The following is a 16,274-nucleotide window of genomic DNA, read 5'->3' on the forward strand; positions in this document are numbered from 1 at the left end:
TTGCCCTGTATTTGGCTCCATCCATCTTCCCATCAACTCTGACCAGCTTCCCTGTCCCCGCTGAAGAGAAGCACCCCCAGAGCATGATGCTGCCACCACCATATTTGACAGTGGGGATGGTGTGTTCAGAGTGATGTGCAGTGTTAGTTTTCCGCCACACATAGCGTTTTGCATTTTGACCAAAAAGTTCCATTTTGGTCTCATCTGACCAGAGCACCTTCTTCCACATGTTTGCTGTGTCCCCCACATGGCTTGTTGCAAACTGCAAACGGGACTTCTTATGGTTTTCTGTTAACAATGGCTTTCTTCTTGCCACTCTTCCATAAAGGCCAACTTTGTGCAGTGCAAGACTAATAGTTGTCCTATGGACAGATTCCCCCACCTGAGCTGTAGATCTCTGCAGCTCGTCCAGAGTCACCATGGGCCTCTTGGCTGCATTTCTGATCAGCGCTCTCCTTGTTCGGCCTGTGAGTTTAGGTGGACGGCCTTGTCTTGGTAGGTTTACAGTTGTGCCATACTCCTTCCATTTCTGAATGATGGCTTGAACAGTGCTCCGTGGGATGTTCAAGGCTTGGGAAATCTTTTTGTAGCCTAAGCCTGCTTTAAATTTCTCAATAATTTTATCCCTGACCTGTCTGGTGTGTTCTTTGGACTTCATGGTGTTGCTGCTCCCAATATTCTCTTATGCTGGGCTTACACTGTGCGATTTTTTTCAGTCGCGCGATTCAGCTCCTGCTCAAACTGTACAATTGACTCGCAGGGATTAGAAGTTCGTAGGTCACGATGCAGGTCTCACACTATATGGCCCGATGCTCTGATGCGACCTGAGTGCTCACACTGTGCGTCCATAAAATGAAGGTTATAACAGAAATTCTGTCGCTCTCCCTTTCTGTCTTTCACTCACACAGACACACCACCACCATCAACTTTGCTAAATTGCTAATGAAAAACATTGATCAGGCAGCTGTGATTGAGCAGCAGTGTAAATCCAACTATTTTCACGGTTGTTGTGCTCGTGATAATTTTGTGAGGCCACATCGAAAAGGCTCGGATGAGCTTTCCAAAGTTCTACAAGTTGTGCCTCCATCGCTTATGTCCAGATCACACGCTACACTGCCGTGCTGCGTCGTCTTTTTCGCTGACATTTGTGTTTGCACGTGCGCGGTGTGAAAAGCTGCGGTGACAGCCTCACGACCAAGCGATTGATGATCGGGAGCTGGTCGTGAGATGTTAATCGCTTCTCGATGCACGATGAAGGCCAAAATCGGGCCGATCGCCAAAACGGTCGCACAACTCAAAAATCATCTCAAAATGGGCCAAAAATCACACAGTGTAAGCCCAGCATTAGACAACCTCTGAGGCCGTCACAGAGCAGCTGTATTTGTACTGACACTAGATTACACACAGGTGCACTCTATTTAGTCATTAGCACTCATCAGGCAATGTCTATGGGCAACTGACTGCACTCAGACCAAAGGGGCTGAATAATTACGCACACCCTACTTTGCAGTTATTTATTTGTAAAACATGTTTGGAATCATGTATGAATTTCGTTCCACTTCTCACGTGTACACCACTTTGTGTTGGTCTTTCACGTGGAATTCCAATAAAATTGATTCATGTTTGTGGCTGTAATGTGACAAAATGTGGAAAAGTTCAAAGGGGCCGAATACTTTTGCAAGCCACTGTAGTTTTGTTGGTCCGAGCTGTTTGTTTAGTATACATATTAAAGAACATATTCTGGCCAAAAATGACTCCTCATAGTAGTCCTGGATGCCAGCATGTTTCTGAGATTCTTTTCTAGATCTCACTCTTGTTATGACAAAGTTAAACTGAGCCATTACTTTAAGCCAGGCACAGAGTTAAGCTTAGCCTGCAGTTCCCATGTATCAGTTGATAAAAGCCAATCTCAACAGAAGAAGCTGCTTAGCTAATACCCTGGCTGATACCCATTTTTGCACTGATATGGCAAATCTCATCGATTCATCCATTTTCTGCTGCTAATCTGGGTTGCAGGGGCCATAGTCTAAGCAGAGATTCCCAGGCCTCTTTCTCCAGCCACCTCCTTCATATCTTTTGAAGACACTGGGGTGTTCCCAAACCAGCCAAAAAACATACTGTAGTCCTTTCAGCCTTTCTTGGGTGTGCCTTGGGGTTTCCTTCCAGTTGGTTATGTCCCAACACCTCATATAAGGGGCATTCAGGAGGCCTAGCAGTTAAATGCACGAACCACCTCAAAGGGCTCCCTCCTGCAAAGTGGAGGAGTAGCACCCACCAAAATGACCTTAACGTATGTCTAAGGAAGAGCCAGGCTACCCTTTGAAGCTCCTTGTATCTGGAATCTCATTCTTTCAGTCACTATTCACAGCTCATGATCATACATGACAGTGGGAACGTAGACTGACCGGTTAATCGACAGCTCCTCTTTCAATCTCAGCTTCCTCTTCACCACAGCAGGCTGGTACACTGTCTGCATCACTGCAGACAGTGTACCAATTCATCAATCTCCTGCTCCCTTCCCTTCCTGTGCTGATCTTCCTGACTTTCTATGTATGAAGGGTGGCGAGGTCTCTAAACAGACCAAATATAAATTAATCAACATATAAGTGACCACCTTGTTTTGATTTAAAGAAACCAGTCCAAACATCAACTGTGTTTGTGTGTCATACAAACAGTATGACACAACATACCAGTTTGTGTGTCATTTGTTTGATTTGTGCAAAAACCAGAGCATGAAAGCCAACACAGCCTGGAGTCCATCCGGGGCTGCCTGATGACGAGGCTCACTGTATTGACAGTCTTTTTGCTTGAGTTATCTGTCCCATATTTATATCCGCTATTAAACATTCAGACATGAGAGTGATATCAATCCTCTTACAATATCTTCTCCTCGGAGTAGACTTACTTTCCGCGGTGAGCAGTCATTCAGCTGAAGTGTAGTTCGTGCTGTGAGTCAGTGCTAAAGGAGAGTAGTAGCAGTTCACGGATCAATGGCTTAGTGCAGGGCTGCCCAATCCCAGTCCTCGAGAGCTACTATCCTGCAGCTTTTAGATGCATCCCTACTCCAACACAGCTGAATCAAATGAATGGCTTGTTATCAGGCCTTTGCCAAACACGATGGCATGCTGAAGAGGTAATCAAACCATTTGATTCAGCTGTGTTGGAGTAGGGATGCATCTAAAAGCTGCAGGACGGTAGCCCTCGAGGACCGGGATTGGGCACCCCTGGCTTAGTGGTTGCTGCTGTGATGCTCCGTGTTTCATAATGTGTTTTTAAATGACTAAATGAGGGTTTATTACTTGTTCTCAACACTGCATGCAAAACACTGAATATTACTCAGCCACATTAATATTTTTTTATTAGCTTCAGAGGTTTACATGAAGTACCTTTGATGCACGTGTCACAGAAGGTTTAGCATTTAGCATTTTAGTGTATGCATTATACACTAGATTTCACCAGGGAATCTGCTATAGAAGATTTGATTTAATGAAAAACGTGATCATAAATAATGAACTGATAATTGTTATGTTTTAGGATTTTAGTGTTAACACTGGCCTGTGGAAAAACACAGTGTCATTAGATTGATTGGCCTGGGATTCACTAAATCTACCTTAGTGCAGGTACCAAAGAGAAACTGAAAATCTATAATTATCAACACAACAGAAACTTTTAACAAAAAAAAATACTGCTACTACTATTAATAGTAGTAGTAAATCAAAAGAACTTGAGCTAAATGACGCACTGAGTTTCTCATTTCTTGCTACTACTATTAATAATAACAATAGTAAATATTCAAACTATTCTACATTCAGTGATGAAAACAGACACAAGGAACAACTTGAAACCTGAGACACCTACAGCTCAGAAAAGAAAGAGAACATGATGAAGTGCAGAGAAAACATCCTGTTGGTCTCTGATGAATTTTAGCGTCTTTAAGCATTTAATGTATTCAGACGTCTGACTTCTGGCGGGACTCCCACCCTCTCCAGTGTGGAGCTCCTCTCTAAATGCCACACCTGAACGACTCATCTGCAGCTCACAACCTGGAATTAATGTGCTCCCCAACAACCAAATTAAAATCTGATGTAAATGCCAGACTGATTTTTCTCATCAACTCCGTAGCACGCAACACATCGACCCAACAACCCAGAACTTGAAAGTGCTCTGATTCACCAAGGGCTAAACAAAAATCTGTTTACATTCACAATGAATATCTGCTCATTCCTCCCATCTGAGACGTCTCTTCATGGTTATTATGTGGGTTCTTGCAGCTCAGCTGTGAGGTAGATGTTTATACTTTGTGTTCACTGGTTTCTGTACGATATCTCTCTGTGAAACCATTAAGACATAGCTGAAACTACATGTCATTTTGGTTTGACTTAAACAGACTTTTCTCATTTTAATAAATCTACATAAATGCAATGAGTGCATTTACATAATTTTCACACAGTGTCTTAATAACATCAAAAGAAGAAGGTGGAACATGCACCACGAGGCAGGGAAAAATACTAAAAACTCAAATACTAAAGATGTTTTTCCCTCTCTTCACTCATCTCTTCAGCATATTGGTTGCATGTATTTCCATAAATTCCATAGGTGAATTTCCATCAAGGTTTTTAATTCAGTTTCACTTTTCTTACATTTTTATGAATATGGATTATGCTCAAGCAGGGATAATAAACAGGAATCCAGTAAATGTTGATCATTCCATGCATCATTTACATTTATAATTAAATTAATAGTTGATAGTGATCATTTTAGCTTATATGCTTCCCTGATGAGTTTTCCCTTTCATCACCATAATTTTTATAGATAAAATGAGACTGATTGTTTTTCCCCCTTCTTGCTGATAATATAGTAGAAGCTTCTTCTATTGTCATCACCCCAGCAGGAAGCCCCACATGTTTAATTTGGCAGATTTGCACACGAGAATCCCATTCCTGATGCAACTCCATGAGGATCTTATCAAACCAGGGATCTGATACAACAGTGCTGCAATATGTTTCACTTTACATTTAGCTTGGATCCATGATTATTTTTACTGATTGCCAAAAATTGTAGCGTGTTGGGCGCTAACTTTTTTCGACTTGTGAAGTGGTATATGGAGGAAAAGTTTAAGAACCACTGCACATGACACGTATCTGGCATTACAAAGAGAGCAGCCAAAGAGAAAACACAGGGAAAAAAACTTAAAGAAGAAAGAATAAATGGATAAACTGGTCTCAGAAGTCCACTGGTCTTATTGAATTGAAATCCCTAAACAAGCTCTACACACTGTGTGTCTGTGTGTCACTGAGCGGTTGCACTGCAGTGTTTCCAGTTTAATTTTATATTCTGTTTTTTATTCCTGCTCCTGAAGGCAGTGCTGAGTTGTCACGTTTACTTGTGGATTTAGAGCCTTTTACATTGCCGGCACTTCAGAATGTAAAGACTCGAGTCATTTCACTCTAGTAGAGACGTGGTGCTGAGAAAATGACACATGTTTGAAAATCCCTCTTTTCATGTCCTTGAAGAGAGAGTGTGGGTGTTTTTCTTCCCCCCCCCAAAATGAATTTTAGTGTGTGCTTTATATTTACTGGAAAGCTTGGCCTGAAGACAAGCACGTCTTTACATTTCCTAGTGAAATGTCTTACTGCACAGCTGTTTCTGCCACATCTCTAAGCCATGACAAAGACTTCAAATCTCCAGTAGTGTGCATTTATCAGCCTGTGATAACTGAAAGATATTTTCAAAACTATATTAAAAAAAAAAAGTGGCCTTTCAAGATATCAAATCCCCCTTTCAATTCAAAGCTCCAAATATATTTGTATTTGAGAGAGGAAGTACTTGAGCTGGAGAAACTGAGTTGCTATTAGCTGTTTAGACAGGCTCAAAGTTTGCTCCTTTAATGCAGAAGAGCCCATTATGAGGATCTCTTGTGTGTGCACTCATCGTACTTGAACATCGGCATTGCTTGCCACTTTAACTTTGCTTTCACATCTATTTATTCCTATCAGTCAATACTGTCAAAATGTATTTTCAGTCTGGAAAATTGGATCAAGTTTGCGTCATAAAGGAAATAAAGCGGCTAATACACATTTATCTGTCACTACATTAACCATTCTTTGATATTTGGCCATGTCACTCATCATAGCTTGCTTTGCACAGTTTGTTTTTATTCCTGCAGAAGTAGTCTGATGTTTAGGTTAATGTGTCACCGTCAGAAGTCAGAACTGTGAGGACATATTTAGGACATCTATAGGATCTGGCCAAACATTTGAAAGCATGGCAATACTTTGTGTCACACGAGACACATAAGCTTTACACTCATTGGAGAAGGGTGTGTACACATTTGCTGCAGTGTGCCTGCAACATCTACTAATGTGTGTTAATGTAGTGTTTGTTAGTGTATCTATAGATAATACGTAGGCATACTTTAGAAATATGTGGTGGAAGTGCTGCATTAATTGGCTGATTATTAATGCCTCATATTTGTCAGTTAAAGAATAAATATTTCTGCAAGGAAGGACAAGTGCATTTGTTTAATTTTTGCATGGTCACTAAGACTCAGTGATTTGTTTCTTCTCTTTGTTTGTTTCTCTGCAGCTTTTCTGTGGATCAAGGAGCTTCTGCATCAGGAAAGGTAAGACAAGTAATGTGCTCTTTCTATGTGCATGCACTGGAAGCTGTACACAGAAGCTATATATGTTTGTGTGCGTCTAGTATTTCATAGGTGGTATAATTTATTTCTGTGGCTGTCCTCATGGAATTATATGGAAGATGTTATGCATTTCTCTTAAACCTAACCTGTTTTTAGTGCCTAAACCAAACCAGTAATGGAAAATTAGATGAAGAAATAAATCAATAAAATTAGGTGAAAACCAAGAAAATCAACAAGCACAGAGGTCCCAAAACAGCACAAATTACAACCTCCTTACCATACAGGGAGTGCAGAATTATTAGGCAAATGAGTATTTTGTCCACATCATCCTCTCCATGCATGTTGTCCTACTCCAAGCTGTATAGGCTCGAAAGCCTACTACCAATTAAGCATATTAGGTGATGTGCATCTCTGTAATGAGAAGGGGTGTGGTCTAATGACATCAACACCCTATATCAGGTGTGCATAATTATTAGGCAACGTCCTTTCCTTTGGCAAAATGGGTCAAAAGAAGGACTTGACAGGCTCAGAAAAGTCAAAAATAGTGAGATATCTTGCAGAGGGATGCAGCAGTCTCAAAATTGCAAAGCTTCTGAAGCGTGATCATCGAACAATCAAGCGTTTCATTCAAAATAGTCAACAGGGTCGCAAGAAGCGTGTGGAAAAACCAAGGTGCAAAATAACTGCCCATGAACTGAGAAAAGTCAAGCGTGCAGCTGCCAAGATGCCACTTGCCACCAGTTTGGCCATATTTCAGAGCTGCAACATCACTGGAGTGCCCAAAAGCACAAGGTGTGCAATACTCAGAGACATGGCCAAGGTAAGAAAGGCTGAAAGACGACCACCACTGAACAAGACACACAAGCTGAAACGTCAAGACTGGGCCAAGAAATATCTCAAGACTGGTTTTTCTAAGGTTTTATGGACTGATGAAATGAGAGTGAGTCTTGATGGGCCAGATGGATGGGCCCGTGGCTGGATTGGTAAAGGGCAGAGAGCTCCAGTCCAACTCAGATGCCAGCAAGGTGGAGGTGGAGTACTGGTTTGGGCTGGTATCATCAAAGATGAGCTTGTGGGGCCTTTTCGGGTTGAGGATGGAGTCAAGTCAACTCCCAGTCCTACTGCCAGTTTCTGGAAGACACCTTCTTCAAGCAGTGGTACAGGAAGAAGTCTGCATCCTTCAAGAAAAACATGATTTTCATGCAGGACAATGCTCCATCACACGCGTCCAAGTACTCCACAGCGTGGCTGGCAAGAAAGGGTATAAAAGAAGAAAAACTAATGACATGGCCACCTTGTTCACCTGATCTGAACCCCATTGAGAACCTGTGGCCCATCATCAAATGTGAGATTTACAAGGAGGGAAAACAGTACACCTCTCTGAACAGTGTCTGGGAGGCTGTGGTTGCTGCTGCATGCAATGTTGATGGTGAACAGATCAAAACACTGACAGAATCCATGGATGGCAGGCTTTTGAGTGTCCTTGCAAAGAAAGGTGGCTATATTGGTCGCTGATTTGTTTTTGTTTTGTTTTTGAATGTCAGAAATGTATATTTGTGAATGTGGAGATGTTATATTGGTTTCACTGGTAAAAATAAATGTTTGAAATGGGTATATATTTGTTTTTTGTTAAGTTGCCTAATAATTATGCACAGTAATAGTCACCTACACACAGATATCCCCCTAAAATAGCTAAAACTAAAAACAAACTAAAAACTACTTCCAAAAACATTCAGCTTTGATATTAATGAGTTTTTTGGGTTCATTGAGAACATGGTTGTTGTTCAATAATAAAATTATTCCTCAAAAATACAACTTGCCTAATAATTCTGCACTCCCTGTATGTCCTGGACTCTTGTAAAGTTTTGTGGAGTTTGGGCTTTTTTTTGATATTCATATTTATTTGATTTATTAGTTTTGTTTCATTCTTGTATTTCTGATGTTAGATTTTTGTAAATGTGTCCAATGTTTCTCTTGTCTTTGTCTCCATCTGGTTTGTCTGTGTCATACTTTGTTTCTACTTCCTGTTTAATTTTAGACCTCAGTCACACAGGCCCACAGGCCTTGGCAACCTCTGGTAGCTAGGAAAAATATTTGGATTCCCTAACTGGATGTAGAGTGATTGCTGGAGGCTGCTGGTTGTTGCCAGGTGAAACTGGTCACAAAGAGGGTGCTATACCAAAAGTCTACTTTTGATTGCTTTACTTGCCAGAACATTTCTGTGTTTGCCTGCAGTTTGCATGAAAACATGGGTTGTCTGCAAACACTGGCCATTTACTCACAATTAAAAGCTACGAGAAATGGAAAACATTTGCTGTCACAGTTAAAGATGTGCCTTTTGAATTGTGTTTGTTGGGGTGGTAAGGCACAACTTTTACTTTGCAGGAGAACATTTAACATTATGGTTTGTTTTGCAATTTTTTACACTTTCACTGTAACTTATCAAGCAGATCCAAAGGAATCACAAGGACATTTTTGGTGGAGCATCATATAACGCCTTGCAACCAGTTATCACAGACCTCCAGCAACAACTTACTGACCACCTGAAGAATACACATTTTTCTCTTGCAGGTTGCTGCAACTAAGGCCTTAGTACTTACATTTCCATGTGTTGTTACCTATCCCTGGACTTTCTCGCTTTATCTTATCCCAATTCCTTGAATGTCTGTGCTTGTCTCTGTATTCCCTCCTGTGTGATTATTGGCCCCAGTCTCATTGCATTCACGTGTGCCGAGTCTGTCCTGCGTGAATGTATACGCACAGTCTTGCCTCTCTTCTTGTCTGCTGCCCTCCATTTGTGTGTTTTTTTTTTTTATTCTCTAATCAGCAACCAAATGCTTGCTTTATTGATTGGTTACCACCTACACTTCTTACATTTAGATCTTGTCTTCACCAATTTGTGGCACTTCTTGTTGACAAGCATGACTTATAACATCACCACCCATCGAACCCCTTGATAGAGACTCTAAAGAGGACTTTTATCTTGCTGCAGCAAATACGGGTACAGTACTGATGAGAAAAGAGCATAATATTACACCCTGGGATGAAAAGCATATACGCAGACTGATACTGATGTATCTATTTTAGGCCAGTATCAAGCTATAATATCATAGCATACCATAGTATATTATTCTGATTCAGTTACTGGTTGTGAATGAATAAGTTATGCCTGTAAATTCTCACCTTTAGTCTCTTAGATAAATATTTTAATTGTAGTTTAAAGGTAATAGTTTACAATAAATCGACCCAAGCACTGCTAAAGCAATAACAACGATTACTACAGTATATAGTTCATTAATTAATTACATTTGCATTTAGTCAGCAAACAAAAAAGATGAGGATCACATTTTTCTGTGATTTTTTTTTTCTGAATCTACTCACTATGTCGAGCACTTCTTCACTGTTGACTCTGAATTTGCAGACATTTGTCATTCCATCAGTCCATTGGTGAAAAAAAAAGAAGCTACTTGCTGTTGTTGATCCTGTCCTGATTTGTCCTGCTAAAGTCATGTCGCTTGCTAATAACCTTTGTAAGACTTTGTGCTATTCAGTTTTAAAGGCTAACTCCATCATTAAAAGTCTCACCAGTCATGGGACATTTCCAAATTAATTGTCAGTGTAATGTGTGAATAAGAAGAGGCATTAAGTCTAGATGTGCTGCAGAGCTGGTGTTGAAAACTTTCAGATACTTTGATTGGTCTTGTCAGGAGCTGGGGAGACACTACTGCAGTCATTTTAAATTAAGTATATATTTTGTGCATATTTTAGATTTTCTGCACGTACAGTTCAGATTTGGGCTAATAAGGCCACTTGGGGATTTTACGTAATACATTGTTTACAAGGATCCATGTTTCAGTCTTACACTCGCATGTTAATACACATGTTAATACAATTTACTCACTATTAAAACATTAAATCAACCCAGATAATGTGGTAAACCCAACACATTAAATTTTCATTCACTCACCATAAAATGCACTTGTGCTGTCCTTATTGCTGACTTTGACCGTGACATTGCAAAGCAAGAGTAAAGTTTGCTGGACTGTAGAAACAAAAGGGAAGCTGGAAGAGACAGCAGCTGACTGCAGAGAAAGAGGGTGAGAGGGAGAGCTCACTTTTCATTATGGAAGCTCTGATGGACAGTCTCCTGACAGAGCAGGGAGGCCATGAAGCTCCTGTGTAAGAAAGAGCCAAGGCAGGGAAGATAGGCAAGGGGTATTTTGAGAATAAAAGACATTTCCTCCAGACATGATCCCAAAAGTAAGTTATAGACATTGTTTTGCACAGCAATGTCTTCTATGTACTGTGTCAGAGTTTCCATTTTGGAAAGAAAGCTAACTTGTGCCATGCAAACTAAAGGGTTGTGCTCACTGATCAGGAGCTCAGAGATAAAAGGTTAAATATGCAGGTATGATTATTCATAGAAATAACGTCGCAGTAATCCCGCTGTATGCTAATGGCTATAATCTGCCAAGATAGCAAAATTGGTTTTACTGTCAGTGCTATCATCTCTATGGCTAAGTTTAACCCTTGATGATCTTAAATGTTCAGCACCTTGGTCAACAGTTTTTGTTTTAAATGTGCTATATAAATAAATTTGACTTTACATACTGTTTAGGCCACGTGTGTTCCCTCTTGACATTAAACAAACAGTAAAAAATAAATAAATAAACACTATCTCAATTTTAAATTGATTTGCATTAAATGGATTCTGTCAAAGATGAAAGTATTTTAAAACATTTGAGCTGCTCTGTGTCAGATCTGACCTGCATCTATTGCAAAGGATTTTCAGGTCCACCAGCATCGATCAAATCAAGAGAAATTAGCTTAGCTTCACTGCTTAGCTTCCCGCAGAGCATCTGCTCTTCTTTAAAGGGTCATGAAGAGGGACCGCAAAACAGTGACACAGTAAAAAAACATAAATGGCCCTTCATAAATGGCACCTCTGCTTTTTTGAAACCCCATTTTTCCAGTGGCCTCTGCCACGCATGAACAGTTTCGTGCTATGTTGAGCTAAGAGCAGCACACTGTCCAGGGAGCACTCATGAATGCAACAACCGTGTTGTGATGTACATTTGTGTAACCAGTAGTAACAAAGGCTGACAGGGAGTGAGCACATAGACTAAGTATAAAGATCAAAAAAATGAGAGCATAGAGCGCAGTGGGCAGCACAGCTCAAATTTTGGGCCATTTGCTGAATTTAGCAGTCAGCAGCACCTCACATCGCGTTCTGTGGTGGTGCCTGTAGGTGTGAATGTGAGTGTGAATGTTTGTCTGTCTTTCATTGTTATCCCTCTGCCCAGGGTGACCCCCGCCCACCCGCCTGCCCTGTGGCAGCTGGCTCCAGCCACGCCCCCCGTTTATCCAGTTTCACGTTCAATAAAATATTATTCATTAGGGTTACATAATTATGCTAAAGTACATAGTAGAAGTTGTTTTTTTCAAAGAATACATGTTCCAAGATAATACTAATAAAAAACATTCTCCCTACTCTCTGTTTGATTGATTAAACAGTAATCATCAATTTTGTTAATATCGGGTAGGCTATTTATAGATTTCTAAATAGATCTGTATTCTTCACATGAGCATGATGTCTTTATTTATTTATTTGCCTGATTTATTGATTATCATACACACTTTGAAATTGTTCAGACTCATGTTCTGACTTTACCAGTGTTATACTTCCCCCACCTTTGTAAATTAGAAGAGAGTAACCTGACGTTTGTCTACCAGTAACTTTATTAATATTATCGCACGTCATTAGTTGTTGGAGTAAAAGCATTGCCATTTCAGCGCCATACATTTCTACAATTATTGTTATGTGTATTCTACCCCTGCATTACAAGCTCTGTGTGTTAGTCATGTGTGGAAAGCCATTCTGGCTCTTTCAGCGGACTCAGCCAGGAGAATTTATGACCACTTAGTTTCTTTCATCTTCTCCAAGAATTTACAGGACACTTGCCATCCTATCCACTCTGCTATCCAGTGTCTGCAGAGAAATATTGGCATCTGATGAAAAACTCCCAGAATTGGTTGCATACATGAACTGTGGAGGTGGGACTGCGACTCAACTAGATGACACCATTAATGTGCTAAATATAATGTTGCAGGACATTGCTGGAAATACGGTTTCCCTGCACAAAATACATAAGCATTTTTTAACTGCTTCTTGAGAATTTCATGTATGTTGCCAATCGCGTTTCTGTTGAAAGACACCTTTTAGGTTTTTTGTTTGGCTTTTCAGATTCATTTTGCAGTTCACTGTAAATTTGAGGTAACAGGATAAAAGTCCAAGTCTCAGGGGGGATTTGAGCTTTTGATGTTGCAGTTTTATAACTGGTGTCGTTGCGAATTTAACTGGCAGAACACCCGTGCTTTATACAAGTTATCACATCTCCTCACTCGGTGCCTATGCATCAATGCCAAGAACATATACTACAAGAGGAAGAAATTTGATGAAAATGTGTTTAAAAAATTTCTCGCAAGGTGTTCAAATGTGCAGACATTTATATAGCAGTAGACTTCATCAATCACTAGCACAGGTTTTAAAGCTTATAAGTATAACCCTATTTCAAAAAATAGGTTTTGTAAACTGTAAATAAAAACAGAATGCTATGATTTCCAAATTTCAAAAGCCCATATTTTATCCCCAATAGGACATAGAAAAATGTGAACTATTTACACTGAGACATTTTAATATGTCTTGAAAAATATTACCTCATTTTGAATTTGATGTCAGCTAAATGTCTCAAAAATGTTGAGACAGGACAACAAAAGTTAAAAAATTAGTAGTGCTAAAAGGAAGTGGGTGGAGGAACTTTGCAAATAATTAAGGTCATTAAATAACATAGCTGTGTGTAAAAAGAGCATCTTAGAGAAGCTAAATCTCTCAGAATTAAAGATGAGCAGAGGTTCACCAGTGGATTAACACTGCATCTACAAATTGTTCCTCAACACTAAAAAACTCTCATCATCTACAGTACATAATGTTATCTGAAGGTTCCAAGAATTTGGAGAAATCTCTGTACGCAAGTGACATTATTGGTTGCCTGTGATTTGGGTCTTAAGGCAACGCTGAATTAAAAACAGCTGTGATTCTGTCATGGAAATCACTGCATGGGCTCAGAACACTTCCAGAGGCTGCTGTCTGTAACACAGCTCACTGTGCCGTCCCCAAATGCAGGTTAAAACCATATGTGAACATGAGAAACACCGCCATCTTCAGGGGGCAAAGCTTGTCGGTTCTTTATTTCGGTAAGGCCTTCCTTAGCTGCAAGTACATCTATTATAAGAGTACGGCTTCAAAGTAGAAGAGTCCAGATGCTGTACTGGCGCGGACTCTACACTCCAGACTTTTCCTGCATTAAACAGTTTGTGCATCCTGAAATTAAAAATAAGTTTCCAGTCATTTACAAGATGTTGTTAAAAGAAGAACAGATGGTAAACTTGTACCTGTCCTAACTCTGTGTTGTGAATAAAATATGGGTCTATGAGATTTACAAATCACTTCTTTTATTTCCATTTTAAATATCAGCCCTACTTTTTTTTTGAAAGAGAATCATTTTTCTGCACTTTTACCTGCTTTAACCTGTTCCTCACAAATATAGCCTAATCTTGTTCCAATCCATATTTGTAAAAAAAAAAAATATATATAATAATAATTTAATTCAATTAAAAATTAGTAATAATTGGCATGGTTTTAAGGTAATTTTGAAGCAAAGACGGACTTATACAAATACAAAACTCAAAGCTTTCAGCTACAAATTTAAAACAGTGCCCTCTTGCTTGGAGCCTTTGATTTTCATCTGAACCACAGCAGGGCAGTAGGCACAAGTAATAAAATCAGACAGTATTCAGCTCATTTGACAAAGACAATTAATATTAACAATGCCCCTACACCCCTGGACTTTAGAAAGAGCAACAAGTCATAATTTTTCCTTTTAAAGAGATATTTATAATCTGACTGCAAAGGGCATATTCTCCGCAGAAGGACTTTAAAGTGCTATTTTAATGACAGCTTAGTGGGCAACATATAATTCACACATGGTGCAATATTAGACACAGCACAGTTTTGGTTCTTGTCTGCAAGGAGTTATTACATTGTCCTAGTGACAGAACGCAGTGGAGGCCTTGCTTTGTCAGACTTGTGCATAGAAGTGTTTGTAGCTTAAATTAGATTTATTAACTGTACAAAAAAGGTGGATGTATCATCTGTGAAATGTAAAGCGAGTGCATAAGTTCCTTAAACCTGCATTATCCAAGCCAACCAACATTATTTATTTATGGAAAGAGCAATTTTGCAACATAATATTTACCATATTCAGTTTGAAGAAATCTAAATGATACGTATGATACAAAAAAGCAAAGAGTTCAATAAATCAAAATCTAATATTGTTTAATAAGTAGCGTTAGTCAAGAATAAATGCAGGTTTTCTGTGTATGTGCCTGTGGCAGCAGAGCTTAGACAGATGTTAGAGAAAGTGTTCAGCTGCATGTCCAGTAAGTGGATCTGTTTATTAACCACAGCCACAGTCATTTGGATGACCTCAGTGTCACCTGATTGAGAAATCCAAACAGCAAAAGCAATAATGAAATCCCTCTGCGAGTAATACAGACCTATACCAGCAATTATCAGGTCAATATTCAGACCACAAGAACATTTATTCACAGTAACATATTTGGAATTGCACCACTTTTCAGTCACACGTGGTCCAGTCCTTTCACATTTCCTCTTGCCACTCAGATTGTCCGTGTGAATGTGATCTCACTGCCATGCTGCAATGGTCCATGAAGCACATCATTCACAGTGCTCATTCTAGGGTTTAATCAGGTCAGCGAGATCTTCCATATTATTGTCCAAACACCTCACATGCCCCATAATGATCATAGAACAGCGCTAAAACCCCATCGTTTCCTCTGTGGCCCCTCAAGCCTCGCTCTGAGGAATGGAAATAATCAGCTGGTGAAGGTTCTCAGGTGGCCAAAGTGCAAAGAAAAACCAATAGACTTGTAAAACCTGACTTTACAAGCCCTGCAAAATAAAAAGTAGCCATTTCACTGTTCCTTGAATCACAAATTTAAAAAATCAACTTTAACAGGTGTTAAAGCTATCACAACAATAAATAAATAAAAACGACAGTGTGAGCTGCTACAACTCACCACCGTGCCAGGAAGGGAAAACAAAACAGGCATACATTCATTATGAAGGCATTTCGTCCTAATGCATAGAGTGACAGCATAGTGAGCCCTGGGAGTCTCTGGGCTCTTACCGCCGCATAGCAATAAATATGTTTATATACAGCAGCAACCTGATGCTTAGATGGTTGTCTATTCATACATGGCGCTGTCAGTATCTGGAAACCAGCAGTTTATACCGTTCCTTTATGATGTATATACTCCTCATGGTCACTGAAGCGCTTTGATAGTAATACTGTCTGATACTGTTATTAAAGTGTCAGCAGTGTGATATCACTGGTCTTGTATCATGCTGTTTGAAACATACTGTGCATTCATTTGAAAGCCTTGTCGTAGAGCCTGTCCTTGGTGAAATACATGTTGTCATGATGGTCGTGGTTCCTTTTGATCCTCTAGATCAAAGTATTCTGTTCGTGTGCATTTCAATGTGCATACCTTT

At 39.7% G+C, this 16,274-nt stretch overlaps 1 protein-coding gene across 3 annotated transcripts in view; it reads left to right on the plus strand.

The window, feature by feature from the left end:
• Window positions 1–16,274, plus strand: part of whrna (whirlin a) — a 232,799-nt gene that overhangs the window by 168,785 nt on the left and 47,740 nt on the right. For all 3 annotated transcript variants that reach the window (XR_014921375.1, XM_085463204.1, XM_085463205.1), the window contains exon 5: window positions 6,586–6,622. Coding sequence is in view for 2 of the 3 variants with exons in the window: in XM_085463204.1 (XP_085319330.1) it covers window positions 6,586–6,622 (37 nt within the window). In the remaining variant the exon portion in view is untranslated. The remainder of the gene's footprint in view (window positions 1–6,585; window positions 6,623–16,274) is intronic.

The sequence above is a fragment of the Copadichromis virginalis genome, linkage group LG7, assembly GCF_057382275.1.
Source record: "Copadichromis virginalis isolate Kocher_CV1m ecotype Utaka linkage group LG7, C_Virginalis_male_GT1.1, whole genome shotgun sequence".
In the NCBI taxonomy this organism is placed as follows: Eukaryota; Metazoa; Chordata; class Actinopteri; order Cichliformes; family Cichlidae; genus Copadichromis; species Copadichromis virginalis.